This window comes from Pteronotus mesoamericanus, unplaced genomic scaffold, assembly GCF_021234165.1.
Source record: "Pteronotus mesoamericanus isolate MK-2021 breed Mesoamerican mustached bat unplaced genomic scaffold, CSHL_Meso_final contig_263, whole genome shotgun sequence".
Taxonomy (NCBI): domain Eukaryota; kingdom Metazoa; phylum Chordata; class Mammalia; order Chiroptera; family Mormoopidae; genus Pteronotus; species Pteronotus mesoamericanus.
Window position 1 is genome coordinate 12,587,183 of NW_026555112.1, and position 15,767 is coordinate 12,602,949.

At 34.5% G+C, this 15,767-nt stretch overlaps 1 protein-coding gene across 8 annotated transcripts in view; it reads right to left on the minus strand.

Annotated features, from left to right (window-relative positions):
• Positions 1-15,767, minus strand: part of VEZT (vezatin, adherens junctions transmembrane protein) — a 61,735-nt gene that overhangs the window by 26,570 nt on the left and 19,398 nt on the right. For 5 of the 8 annotated variants that reach the window (XM_054574686.1, XM_054574687.1, XM_054574685.1 and 2 more), the window contains exons 2-3: positions 7,802-7,933; positions 4,102-4,188 (exon numbers count right to left, since the gene is read on the minus strand). In XM_054574686.1, the coding sequence (XP_054430661.1) occupies positions 4,102-4,188; positions 7,802-7,933 (219 nt within the window). Of the gene's footprint in view, positions 1-4,101; positions 4,189-7,801; positions 7,934-9,515; positions 9,662-15,767 lie in introns of those variants that run through there. The other 3 variants (XM_054574690.1, XM_054574688.1, XM_054574689.1) reach the window with 2 other exon arrangements.

Below are 15,767 nucleotides of genomic sequence, written 5' to 3' on the forward strand. Positions count from 1 at the left end.
GTGAACCAAAAGGTTGTCGGTTTGATTCCCGGCCAGGGCACATGCCTGGGTTGCAGGCCAGGTTCCCAGTAGCGAGCACTCGAGACACAACCACACATTGATGTTTCTCTTCCTCTCTTTCTCCCTCTCTTCCCCTCCCTAAAAATAAATAAAATCTTAAAAAAAAATTAGGCCTATTTTGATACATTTATTGTGACTTTCTCACCATCTACTGGCACACTCTGCATAGACCTACCTCAGCAGGACTTTTATGTTTCATATTTGAACTGCCTCCTCCTCCTTCTTACAGTCCTGATTCTAACACTGGAAACCACTTAATTATTTGATGTCCCACCCCAATTTCATAGAGAGCAGCACAACTCACTTTGTACTACCTTTGGGTGCAGGGCAGGACGAAGCAACAGGGGTAGGAAGTAGAGCATGGTAGATATTCAAGTAATCTTTGAAATAAACTTCACATATTGGTCTTACTATTTGGTTTGGAATCCCCAATCAGACATGGACACATTCAAATACAAGTATTAAAAAATTAAGCTTTTTTTTTTTTTTTTTACAAATGTTTTAAATCATACATTTTATGAGACCTCTGCATACCTATATATGGGTAAGTTTAAAAAAGCCTTACTACATGAAGGCTAAGGCTCATAGAGAGGAGAAAAGATAGTAACACCAAGAGAGTGTTCCTTCTTCACAGAACCTTTTACAGACATGCTGCTTAATCAGGTACTCACTTTCTTCAACACCATTCCTGGGCATCAGACATATCTCCAAAATTGGGATAATGTGTACCCAAAACCAATGTGCTCTGACACAGTATTAATAGCTTTGGGAATGTCTGATTCAAGAGGGTGACAAACTAATAATCTACAATCATCGACACATGCAAATTAACTTACAAGGTACCAAGACACTCCAAATAATAAAAGTAATATTATCTTAGTTATTAGATTGCCTCTATAAAGGAAGAAGTTGAACTATATTCTGATAATTACAGCCATAAAACTGAGATTAATGAATGAAGTTTTTCTTAAGGATAAATTGTAAAATATTACTCTTTAATTATAAAAATAAGAACTGCAGAAAATATGGAAACCGTGTTGCAATATGGCAATGAAAATACTGGGGAAATAGGTACCTGCTAAATTAAGAAACATGTTACAATAGACCTGTTTGGACTCAGGTCCAAGACACAAACACATGAAATTCAAAAGATAACAATTCCAATGGACTTAAATATTAGTAGATACCATCTGAACAGCTGAGTGCTCTGTGTTGCAGGGAGTTGCACTTTGTGAACTTTGGTTCACCCTCAGCAAGTTTGAATACCACAAACTAATTAGTATCTAGGTTTATATCCTGGTTCAGCAACTTAAGGAGGTGAGTAACCTCTCTGTTCCAGTTTCCTTTTCTTAAATGTAAATTTATTGGTGTGATACTGGTCAATAGGGCCTTGTAAGTTTCAAGTGTACATTTTTATGATACATAATATGTATATCGCATTGTGTGCCCACCACCCAAAGTCTAATCATCTTCTGTCACCGTAGATTTGGCCTCCTTTACCCTTAAATACACCCCACCCTCTCTGTTCCAGTTTCCTCATCTGAAAAATAATTGGTACCAACTTCACAGGGTGGTTGTAAGAATTAGATAAGTTAATATTTGTAAAATACCAAGACTGCATGGTGCACAGTAAACCCTAAATAAGTGTTAGCTGCTAGTGTTGTTAGTACACATGAAATAATTAAAATATAATAAAGAAAAGCATATATAATACAAAAACTTACAGATCATAGCATAGATAATTACTACTAGGTAACTGTAGAAAATAAGAGATCAATGAATGGGCTGAAGTTTCTAGGAAAGGCCTTGGTGAAGGGATAGGACTGCTTATTGAAAAGTCTCCAGTAATAGAAAAATGGAAGGAATTCCACCACAGTAAAATTACACAAACATAGACATACAGAACAGGTATGGATAAAGGAAAAGGAAGACTTAGTTGGCTGATGAAAATATTGGTGGATAAGGCTATAAAGGTAGATTAGGGACAAATTATGCAGACTCTTGATGCTGATGTGATTAACTGGATTTGATATGACAGAAAATAGGGATCTTTTTAGGATCTAAGTAGAAAAAAGGATTTCTGCCTGGGTGGAATGAAAAGGAATGAAAAGCACAGCTAAAGAATAAAGAGACTTCTATTTTTGTCCCTAGGGATGGAGAAGGGAACGAATTATTCATGTGTCGATACACTTCAATGATCTTACACACTTTTTAATGTATAATACCATTTCATAAAGCTGATGAGGATCAAATGAGATAACATGTGAGAGCACTTTATAGGCTAAAAAGTGCTTTAAAAGTGCTAATATCACTGTTACCATAGTTGCTATAAAGGACTTTTTTTAATCTTTAAGGATAAAAGTACTACTGTAATAAAAATGAACAATGGGAAAATGTTCCCATATCACGGAGCAATTGCCAGTTTGATAGCTGTATAGCTAACAAAATTTCAAATATGTTTCAAACCAAGCAATCTCATGCCAGAAGCCAACTGGGCAATGCCTTGTTCCATCACCAGTAAACTATTTCTTAGGTATGTGCTTCCTACAATTCTCCACAATATAAGCACAGAGGGATACATATAGAAACTGGCACTTTATAGTGAAGCACAGCATTAAACATGTGGCCAGTGACAAAGAACCAAGAATGAAAAGATCAGGACTATACAAACTATGATTAAACCATAGAAAAATGTATGTGGATCCGTATACCTTACCATAGTCCTAGTATCACTGAAGAAGGAGAATGGCTCCCCCTGGAGAAAGCTGATATTCTATGTAGATGACAAGATACTTCACTGACCTTTTCAACACACCTATAAAGATGAAACCCTGAACAGAGAACTTGCCCTTTTGGATTGCTAAGACAGTAATTTTAGTCAGTCGAAACATAATACTCAAAGCAGAAAGGTAGTACATTGTAATAAAGAGTGTGGGCTTTGAAATCCAGGAGATCTGAATACAAATTTCGACTCCACCATTTTCTAGCTGAACACTCTTGAACAGTTCACTTAGGTATTCTTAAACCAAACTGAGCTGTCTGAACTTCAAGATTTCCAACAAGTAAAATGCACCAAACCTTACAGTGTTTAGATTACCAAATCAAAATGTAAAAGCACTTTGTAAACATTTCTTTATAAACAATAATTTATGAAAATACTATTATCTTATTAGTTGGGGTCACAGGCCAGCAGAAGATCCTGAAAACCTGCTTACTTGTAACCTGCTTACTCCTACTGAGAACCATGAGAAGAACACCATAACTTCAATTTTGTATTGTTATGCTGTAAAAACTTAAAGTACTACTCGCTCTTGGGGGTCAAGAGGTCAAACAAGATATACTGCAGCAGCGAGAAGTAAAAAACCAACCTTTACAGGAATCGCAAAGACTCCATGTTGACTATTCCAAGTCTTTGGAAAATTCTGTGATTTACCAGTCCCAGAAGACCAAATTTTACATATGAAGTTGTCAGAGAATGGTAAATAAATTAATAAAATAAATCTGAAGCTGTTAGACTAATGATATATAAATTAGGGAGGAACCACTTTTGATTTTTTTTTTTTTGCCCAAACTTTGTAATCATTGGATGTGGGATAAGGATAGAGACAGTCAAGTTCCCAATGAAAAAGGGAGAAGATCCCATTAATGGATATATTCCTATTCCCTTCCCTACTGACAGAAATAGCTGCCAATGGAGGAAGATGGCAGCAGGAAATTAGTAATCTAACAAATAAAGTTTCAATAACTACCAGACTACTTTATTCTAAGTGGCTAATAACCTCTTAGAACTATGAAATAATACTATTGAGTCCAAATTTAAAGATCCCCAGTTATTGAAGAATTTTTTTTTTTTGGGTGATAGAAACAACTCTATTTAAAAATTCATAAAGTGGAGTGCCTCCTTTTGAAGAACTGCCCAGAATTTCTAATCAAAATCAGTCACTGCCCAAATCAGTAGTAAGACAAATTCTGATTCGTTAACTCTCTCATTAATAAACTAGAGCTCTGAAAATTGACAAAAAAGGTAAAAAGAACACTTACCAATTTATGAAGTAAGTCATCTTTCTTATTGCACTGAGAAAAAATCCAGCTTTTGATGGTTTCAGCCACTTTTAACAGAATGCCTTGCTGGAGGAGATGAATGACATTGTACAGGATCATTAAACCACACCCAGGCAACAGAAACACATCAAATCACTTATGTCTAATTAATCACAATTTTTATCAGGAAAATGGAGAAAATCATCCAGATTATATGCTTTGTCAGTATCTCTCAGCCTCCTTATTAGTTCCCAAATTTACTTGTACATCAAAATCACCTGGATTGTATTTTAGTTAGAAACATATGCCTGAGCATCCAAACTAAAGGTTTAGATTCAGTAAGTTTGGAATAAGACCTGAAAATGTGATTTTCAATAAGCAGTCAAAAGTCATTCTGATGCAGCCCATTTATCTTGGGTACAATAAACTATCTATGTCAAGATGATGATGGTATATATTTCAGATGAAAACCATAGGGTTCTCTCCAAGTTCTCAGATATTAAGAACATTTCATTCCATAATACTAAGGCAGAAAGAAAATTTAATTTTAGAAAAACCATCTCATTGAAATAAAAAGTATATTACTGAATCACTCGAAAATTCAATATACTTTAACAGTCCATTTCCTAAGCATGCCAGGAAATGGAGTTTACATTCACTGAGTGATCACTATATCCCAGGTATTGAAAAAGGGTTATGGGAACAGAGATGAATACATGTAACTGTTGTTAAGAACTTAGTACAGAAGAGACAGTACAACTAATTACAAACCAATGTATAGTCTGAAAAAGTGTGGAAAAAGAAGAGGCCAAGAGGAGCTAACACTGGAACTAAACCCTCACAGATGAGTAGAAATTTAACAAAGGAGGTTATAATACTCAGGCAAGGGAACAGGAGGATTACAGGACAGAGCCATGGAAGAACACGCTGTGGGGCTGGTGGCATAGTTTGGGACAGCTGAGACTTGAGGGGATTGTAATAAACTTAAAAAAGTACACTCAGACAGGTTTTAAAGAACTTTGGTCTCATATGCCACCATACTTTAGATTTTACCCTGTAGGCTGTAAGGAGTCACCTAACATTTTTATGTAAGAGCGAAACAACAACAACAACAAATCAGCATTTTAGAAAAAAACTAGCAATAGTGCAGAGGCTGTACTGGCAGGGCATGACTGTAGCCAGTTAAATAATATCCATATATAGGCCTGTACTAGGATAGAAAAATGGTAATGATTAGGGTTAGATTTTAGAGACACAGAAACTGATGTATCATTCTGTGACCAAATCAATGAGGGAGTGGTGGGAAGTTGTAAGATAACTAAGAGGGTAGTAATTTGAAATGTATAAAAAAACTTTGTGGGGTGCTAAGGAAAGAAGCTATAGTTCTAGATATGTTAAATCTGGGGCTTCCTGGGGCACAGGTAGGTGGAAATGTCTAACATCTGGGGCTCCGTGAAGATGGAGAATGGACATGAATAGCCAGTGAAAGCAAGAGAGTAGAGGGGGGTCTCTCAGAGAAAACAGACCAAGCAGAGAAGAGGACTGATGTTAAACTTTACAGAGGGAACATTTAAGAGTAAACACAGGAAATGCATCTATTTGACAGACCTGAAGCAGTTACTGTCTGCTAATCACTAAGGTTTTAGTGCAGATGCAAAAAAAAGAAAAAGAAAAAAAAGGGTTCTCAGGAGTTTTGTCTGATTGTGGCAGCCAAGATTGCATGGAGGAATACTGGGAAAAACATGGAGTCTCTGCAACTCAGAAATAACCTTGTAATCAGTAAACAGCCTATTTTACTTCAAAGAAGAATCTTAAGTATGCGTTTATAAGAGAAGTGTTGAAAAATGATTATCCTGCACTTTTGCCTTCTGATTGATTCCACTTCCAAAAGCTTAAGGATTAAAACTACTTAGAGGCAGGCCAGTGATTCTTTAAAAAAATCATCATCATCATCATCATCATCATCACAGGGAAAGAAACCAGAAAAATATGTAGACAATAAATATATTCATGGTGAGAAAACCAGTAGACTACTCAGTAAGCACTTAAAAATCACATTAAAAAATCAAGTTATAAAAGGGTATTAGTGCTAAGGACCATTTCATTATGAATTCATATTATACAAAAAAAATTTTGCTTTCCAAAGAAACTTCAAAGTTTGAACAGAATTTTGAGGGCAATTCTAAAAATATATCCACTGAGAAGGAACTAAATAGTATAGTAATTTTCTAAAATTTAGTTGCCCCAGATTTAGAAAAACTCTCTTTTAGAAAAATATAGCTCATACAGCTGAATTATGTAAGAAGAAGACTAAACAAACTTTCTAGACATGTGGTAATTTTGAAAAACACTCTCTGGCTATGCTTTTTACTGTTCCTTGATTTTTGAGGGGATGAAATTTTAAACTCTTATTTTATTTATTTATAAATTAATAGCAGCATTTCTACACGTAAAAATACTTGTCATAAATGAAAAGACTGAACATCTATAAAACACAGATTTGTGCCCCCACACTCTTACCCCCGCACCTCCGCGCTCCCCCCCCCGCCCCCCCCCCAGGCAGCGTGCATGCTCTGCCTCAAGATTATCCCTTGGGTCTTTGTCTTTTTTCACCAAGTAATTGCAAATACAAGTTTTAATTTATAAATAATCTATCAAATATATCTTTAGGTTTTCCTTTCAAAACTCTTCCCAGGGACATTCATATTTGAAAAGGGCAAGGAAAAGGAAGGATTTAAGTACAGAGGACAGTAAACTGGCTCTGAACCATGTGAGCTCTAACTCCCCAACTCTCATCCTGTGGGTGTTAGTCATAAACAATAAAGAAAACAAAAAAACCCCCAAACCATTTCTCTGGTATTTAATCTGCTGTTGCAAATGAGCCCAGCTTGGTTACCTCACATTTTAGGATTTTTCAAAGAATAACAGGAGAAAAGACCTCCATCACCACAGAGTAAATGAGTAATTGAAAACTTTCAAAGCCATTTCCTGAAAATAACTGAGTCTTGTAATAAAACATTGATTAACTAGACTTAGCTCAAAAAATTAAGTAATCTGGCTATACTTCTTACTAAATTTGAATTCTGTGTATTAAAAATGAAATGTACTAGAATATTTTCTATTTTAATATATCTAAGAAAACAGAAATGAATGTATTAGGCTAATAAACTTTATAGAACATAATTAATTGAGATTGTTCTAGTATCCTAGCTTCATAATGCTGTACATCAATTGTGAGGTATATAAAAGTACATAATACTGCAGACATAAAGGGGATCAGAAATTGAGGTATCCTTGAAACTATTTATGAAATATCAATTTGCTTCTTATAATTTGTGCTCTTTTAAGAAATATATTTAAAGAAAAAATATTTCCAGTCAATATATGAGTCCTAGAAGTTGGGTTCTCTATTAAGGTTTTAGTACACTTCTCTGGTCCTCTCTAGATAACTTCAATATTTAAATAAATAATATATTTTGATCTTCAACCATGTTCATTTCCATTTACTATACAAATCACCCATGAAATAGTCCAACACAGCAAGGATTCATGTTTATTTAAACAGGCAGTTTTGTACTACTGATGAATAAAAAATAAAGTCTTACCAGTGACTGGGAGGACATGGAGATTTTTTTGTTTTTGTTTTTTGTAAGGTAAAGAACAAAAGATTAAGTCATAGAGAATGAGAATGTTTTCTTACTTTTGGCAGGGTTCTTACAGGTTTTTCTTGTCCCTCTGTCACTGAGCATTTTTCTGGTTTTGGTGACAGAGAAGAACATATTTCAAAGTCCGTGTGTCCCAAATCCTGTAAGTACTGGTAGAGTGGAGAATTCTGATAGAGACATAAAATAAAACAAATTTTAACACCATCATCATTTCAAGTTTTAGAGGCCAAATTCAATAACCAAACTTCACTACCGTGATCAGTATGCCCAAACTCTTTAAGGCTTAATCTATAAAGAGCTGAATTATGCCACAATGCTAAAATAGCAACTAACAGTTTAATAGAGGGACCCAAAAAAGGGGAAAACTCTAAATAAAACACACCGATATTTCTGAGTGAGTACCACTAAGGAAAAAATTAATTTAGGAATATAATAGATTTGTTAAGAAAATACTTTGCCCAAATTTTTGTGCTGGCTATAGATAGCTCCTAAGAGGACCTAAAGTGAAAAAGTTATTAATTGAAGCCAAGAAAAATTAGGCAACGATTGTACTGATTTAATAATAATTTACCATACTATCATATTCATTGATTCAATCAAGCACAACTATACATTATTATATTATAGATAATACATATAATACACAGCACTGAAAGAAAAAAACTCCAAGAAAGTTACCTAAGATAAGCTCATGTACAAGCACATGGCAAATGAAAGACAGTGTGTCTAATAAAAGCATTAGAACATAGTGGTTAAAGACAAACTCTGGAGCTAGACTACAGGTTCAAATTCCAACTCTGCCTCTTACTAGCTGGGTAACTATGGCAATTTATAATCCTTTCATGCTTCAGCTGTTTCAACTAAAGATAGCGACAATAATACCTAGTTCATAAATATAAAGCACGTAGAACAGTCCCTGACACAGAGTAAGCACTCAATTTATACTTTACATAAGCTTTGTGAAAAGAGAGCAGGTTTTGGAAAAAATGAAAAAAAAAATATCACCCCAATCCCATCAAAAAGAAATATCACTACTGCTATTGTATGAAAATCTATGAGACAACTCTTTCTGGATAAACTGCAAGCTTTAATTTTAACTTTTAGCCTTCTCTTAAGTACAAGGTTGGTGACATGTTTGAAAATAAATCTTGATTCCACTCAACCAGATATTTAATATTTAAAATCACCAACCACCACCAAAACAAAGAGCAACACAGCTGCCATAGTACTATGTCGCAAAAGCTTAACTAAGCATTTTACATGCATGATCTCAGTTAAGGTTCACAGCAAACTATTAAAAGGTATCATCATCATCATCATCACTATTGTTATTCCCATTTCACTGTTTAGGAAACAGATTCACTCAGCTAAACAAATCACGATACATCTAATCCCAAAGCCAACCTCTGAAATATACCATAGTACCTAAAATTAGAGTCCCTTCTGTGTCTAAAGAGGAAGACACCAAAGCTTACTTACACTTGAGTGCAAAGATATCAAGCAAATGAATAATTACGGGAGTATACTAGTTGCTATGAAAACAGAGGAACACCTAAATTAGACCAACACTTTCAGGAAACATATCCTTGAGCTTGGAAAAATGAGGAAGAGTGAGAATTTGCTGGACTGGTAGCATTTTAATTACTCTCAATTTAAGAGAGCAAGAAGATGAGTAAAAATGCCTTCTTTTTGCAACTATGTTTAATCTCTTTTGAGAAAAATATGTAAAAAACATTATAAGGAGGATACCTTTATCAGATTTAAAATCTCTGGTGGCACAAATGGTTAATCTTTACATCACCCGTAATGGATCTTCAAATATTGCCTTCAATTACTCAATCTGTATTTTCAAACTGAACTGTGAGCCATCAGTGTGGCAAAAGAAAAAGAATGTTAGTTCATTTGGGCTGACCTTTGGAAAAGTTTACATACTTTAAAAAAAACCAAACTTGTTTTTAAGGCAGTAGAATATTTTCTTCAGATGAACTCCCATGGGGAAGAACAATAAATAAGATGGATCAAAGTGGAGTTATACTGTTTTTATAACAGGCCAGATAGTAAATATTTTAGGCTTTGCAGGCCATATGGCCTGTGTCTCAACTCGGCTGCTAGTGTGAAAAGCAGCCATAGATGATACAAAAACCAATGAGTGCCGTTACGTTCTAATAAAACTTTATTTATGAAAATATTTAACTTCTTAAAATTTTCATGTGTCACAAAATACCATTCTTTTGATTTTTTTTACCTAACCACTTAAAAACGTAAAAACCATCCTTACTCACCAGTCATATAAACACAGGCATGGAAGAGGGAACAGATCTGACCCAATAGTATTAGTTTGCTGACTCCTGTTCTAATTAAGGACTTGGTCGAACTAACAAACTAATGAGGCACACTCAAGTGCGAACTATTCTCCGGGAAAAGGACTGGGGAGTGGGAATGGGACCAAATTTCTTTTTATTCAAATTGTAATGTTGTATCAGCACTGGCCCCAATGTCCCTTCCTTTTCCAGTTTATGTTACAGTTCACAAAATAACCAAATGAAGTATCTGTAATATTGATTTTTTAGAGGGAGGAGGGAGTGACTATACACAAGAGAAACAATGAATACTTTGTTTTCCATGTACAGAGGTGGGCAAATTAGGTTACAGTTGTAATACAAATAAATAATACAATAATTAATAAGTAATAATACAAGAATAAACTGTGTTCCTTGTACTCACAACTGTAAATCTACTTTTGTCCCCACCCTGTATGTGTTGCATATCAACTAAGCATACATACTCAGTTTGAATCACCATAATCTAGAACATCTGCTATTGCGTATTTCACAAAAATATTATAACTGTTTATCCTGTATGCTAGTAGTAATGTTCAATTGTGTCATTTCACACAGTAATTCTACCAGTAATTTATTCTCCTGTTTTTCTGAATGTAAAACTTTTAAACGTTTGGCTGGTTTTATAACCTTCTTGTCAAAGTCATGACATACCCATTTGTGCTCTTCAACTATGAACGATACCTTAATAGTTCTGGTTTGTCATTCATCGTTAGTGACAGAATTCATCACTTTCATCCTAGAAAGCACTGTTTTACAGTTCTGGAAAATTCTGGTTTGCCACGGACCATCACAGTGCTTTGTTTCATGGCTTTAATGTAACTATTTGACAAAATTTCAGAGAAGACAACCTTTGGAGACTGGGGATTGGAGGCACTGCAGGTTCAATAAAATGTAATTCTAGTCATCATCATATTTCATACAAGCACTTTTGTCTTTTTGTCTTTAATGCAAATCCTATCATTTTCTAACATATAAACTTGGACTGAATGAACACCAACACTCTATTGATTATATTTATGATGGTATTCTGAGTTGTAGCATTTTATTGTTTTATTTCTATTTTTATGCTTTCAGCCAGAGGAAATTTAAAAGTTAACCAATGACAACACAAAGGAAAAACAAACAATCCTTGGTTTGTAAACTGAACATTAGCCAAGATGAACTGACCAGGACAGACCTTGTGGCACATGAGCAACTTTGAAGAATACAAAGGGGCTTATTGTAAAATTATTATTTTATACTTTAAAAATGTGCTTGGAGAATAAATTACTATCACTTTCCCCCTGAAACTGCCAAATAATCTGTGTATTATTTGACAGATCTCAGAAAACCACATCATGACCAGCGGTTCTTAAAGTTTTTGGTCTCCAGGCTTCTTTGTGGTCTTATAAATTATTGAGAGCCCCAAAGACCATTTGTTTATGTGGCTATTGATATGTATATTAAAAACTCAAACAAAAATTAAAAATAGTTATTTAAAATAACAATAAATGCAAATACAGGGGTGGGGAAAGGTTTGCAGTTGTTCGTATGGAAAATAGTACAATAATCAATAAATAATAATACAAGAATAAACTGTTTTGTGTACTCACAACTGTAAACCTACTTCTGCCAACCCCTATATTAATGTTAATAATTTTAATGAAAAGTATTTTTTTTCCCAAAATTAAAAGAATTGAGAAGAGCAAATTGTTTTAGATTTTTGCAAATCTCTTTATTGTCTGGCTTAATAGGAAATAGCTGGATTCTTATATTTGCTTCTGCACTCTGTTGCAACTTATTGTCTTGGATGAAGTATATAAAGAAAATCAGGCCTTGATCAGATAAATAGTTTGAAAGGTAGTATTTTAATAGTCTTTTCTGATAATTGTATTATCAAAGAATAGCCATAATAAAACTCAACAAGTGATAGTTTTGAGTTTTGAAAAGATTAATTTTAATGTGCAATATGAAACCCTATTGATGAGCTTTTCCTCCTCTGTACATGCACAGGAGAACGAGAATAAAAAAGGCAGCTAATGTCTTAGTATTAAAACTTGATCGCCCAATATAAAATAATTTATTTTTTCTTCTACACAAGGTGAGGCTCCTTATTGCAATGGCCTTTATCACTATATTTGAAGGTTTTTGGCTAATATGTAGAAATTTCTATGTTTCATATAGTGGGCATCATTACAGGTTGATGGTAGTTTTAATAAGGGGCTTTTTTTGTGTGTGTGGAGGGTGAGGCAGAGTAGGTGGTGATAGGTAATTTTCTGTATTATAATTTTTTTTCCCCTTGGTTCAAGCAAAATAGAACCACAAATGTTTCAGTTAAGTTGTTTTCTTGAAAAGAAATTATCAGCACTGAACTCAAAGTATAATTTTATAGTATTGAACAATGTTACTGCTGCCAAAAGAAATATGAAGAACCTCAGACACAGCATGTGGGAGCTTCTCCTCAGGAAATCCTTGCGGTTAATGATTCCTGTAAATTTCAGCTGACAGAAAACACACATCATAGTACCAGAAAGAATTTTGCTAAACGAATGACAGCCAAGAGTTTTTGGTTGTGCCAAGATTGTTCTGATGGTTGAAACATTTTTTGTAAGAAAAATAAACAAAAACAGACAGGAAATCCCAACATTTTTGTTGAACAAGGATTTCAAGAAACTGACTCATTTAAATCCTAAACTACCTGTACTCCATGCTCCCCATTAAAGATAGCAGACCCCACACTAATGGATATATAAAGTCTGAACCACTCTAATGCATTGCTTTTTTTTCTCTATGATTTATGGTACCTTCTGCAGAAGTGCCAATACCTTTATTGTTGGTTTGCATTTAAGAAGGAAGATTAAGTAGTGTAGAAATGGAAGTGATGGGTTAATGCTTTTATGATTAGGTTCCTTCTTCTAAACTGCTTTAAACCCTTACAGATAGAACAAGCTGTCACCTTTCAGTTTTTAGCCCAGGGAGGGAAGAATAGGCCAAATGTGGAAGAATTGGGCTGCCCATTCAATAATAAATAATAACTGAACCTTCTCTGTGCCAGGCAATATCTAGGCACAGGGGAGAAAACAAAATAAAACAGGTTAGGTCCTTGCTAAAAAGTTTCACTTTATGATTCTTCCAATAAGACTATGGTATACCCAGCTATCAATAGTACCAAGGAAAATAGTGAATGATCTGATACTTTTCGGGTAGGCCACTAATGTTTCAGGAAAATCCTCTCTTGGTCTCAGCTTTGTTAAGTACAAAATAAGAATGCTATAGGATACTTAAACTTCTTCAGGGGGTAAAACAAAACTCATGATGTTCTCTGAAAGACAAGATAAAAAAAATTGGTATGTTCAAATACCAAATTCTGTGCTAAATCAAATGCCATGTTATCCTATACAGTCAGCCAAATTCAAAATATGGAAAGTGTAAAGGTCAAATTACCCAGTTTCTTCAACAAATAAATGATATAATAAATTTGGAGAAGGTAGAGAAAACTGTTAAAGACTAAAGGGATATTTCATCCAAATGTGACATAAGGATTTTGTTTGGATGCTGGTTTGAAAAATTATAAGAAGAAATTTTTTGATATACTTGAGGAAATCCAAACATAGCCAAAGTATCACACGATATTAGGGAATTACTATTCATTTTATTAGGTAATGTAATTGTGTCTTTTTGGTTTCTTAAGAAAGAGTATTTAACAGTTAGAAATGTACACTGAAGTATTTACAGGTGAAATTAGTTAACGTCTGAGATTTGCTTTAAAATACTCCAAGAAAAGAGGTGAGGGTGAAAGAGGAACAGATGATCCTTTCGGCAAAATTTCAACAGCTTCTGAAGCTGGGTGAGGGTACCCGGAACTTTCATTGTATTATTCTCTCTTCTCGTGTATAACTTTTAAAGCCCATTACAAAGTTTTAAAAAAATCAGACATTAGGTTGCCTAGTCTGGTATAAAAGATTTAAGATAATAATATGGCAGAAAAATATAAAATTTAGAAAATTCAACTTATGACTTTAATCTGGGAAAAAGATAAGCTTATTAAACTTTAAAATACTCAAGTCTTTGCAAACTTCCATATAATGGTAGTGGTACTTTGCATATCTACTGAAGAGAATATGGCAAAAAGCATCAGCTACTGTAACGTGCACATGATGTTTTATGTATTTATAAAAAATATTCAGACAACATTGGGTAAATATTTGGATTTGCAAAGTTCCTGCAACAATGCCCAGGCTGCTCAATATTCCCACTGAGGACAAGAAATGAAAAAGTAACAAGATTTCAAGCGAGTAGGCTTAGTGGAAGTACAAATAAATGGCTATTACCTGTCAATGTCAATCATTCATATTGACCTTCCACGTAGTAATGTAAAGTTTCTGAAATTAAATAATTCTCAATTTATGTGATTTTTGGAGCCATGCCTTTCCCCTGCCCCCAGGTTGGTATCACAGTATTTGTACTTTTACTTTTTACCTTTTATTTATTTATTTATATTGTATTTTTTCGCCTTACCATTGATCCCTCCACACCCTCTTCCAACTCTACTGAACTCTCTTCCCCTGGAGCCATGTTTTAAAAGTACAATTAAGCAAGCCAGTTAAAAAAAAAAAATCAACAAAAAACCAGTGTGGTCCTATAGAGCAGTAGTTCTCAGTCAAAGTAAATTTTTGTCGCCGTCCCCCAACTTGGACATTTGGCAATGTCTGAAGACATTCTTGGCTGTTATCACTGAGGAGGGGAGCACTGTTACTGGCATCTAGTAGGCAGAGGTCACAGATGTTAGTCAGCACCCTACAGTGCACAGGGCACGCCCCACAGAGTTATGGCGCTCAAACTGTCCATAGTGCAGAGGTTCTGAAACCTGTTTTAGAGAATAAGAAATCATAGGTTGAAAAAACTCACAAAAAGGAAATAGTTCAGGAGATGTCTTTATATTTATTTCTTATTTTAGGAAAACGATAGATTAAAAAAGCAAAAAGAAAAAAGCAAAATGGAAAATTAGTTATATTTCAAGACTTTCAATCTAAAAACTCAACAGGCTAAGAGTGAAATGAGTTAACTTCAAAATAACTGCATCAAAATTAATGCATTAAAATTTTGACCAGCCACTGACACTATGTAAAACCAAAATAATTACAGCACTTAGTCATATTTGGAGATTATGTCTAGACAAACTTCATGTTTATCTAACTGTACTGCAGTTTTCCAATAACACAATTTCCTTATTAAAAGATTTCTATTGGGGCCTCAACATAAGAAAAAACCCCAGCAAAGCTAGATATGTAAATAATTCTAGCCTTTTCCACAAATGGCATCTCACTGAGCAGTTTCCTTTGGCTACTGGCACACTTATGTCTACGCTAGAGGCCCACAACTAAACACCTACATCAGGCGAAGAAAACAGCCATCAGAACCCTAAATGCTCTTTTCATGCTAAGCCTGAAGCACCCTCTGGACTCTCTCTCCTTCTCTTTCCCAGGAGGAGAGCTACTCTCAGAGCTGTACACCCTTTTAGAAAAGCAATTTGTGTAATAACTACTGGCCAAATTCTGATTCTGGCTCCTTACAAAGTATCTGCTCAGTTTTCTAAATGCCAATGACTCAGTGCTAACAGCATTCCACTGGAAAAAAAATCATTTGGCTAGAAAAAGGGAAATTTAAATGGCAATCTTCA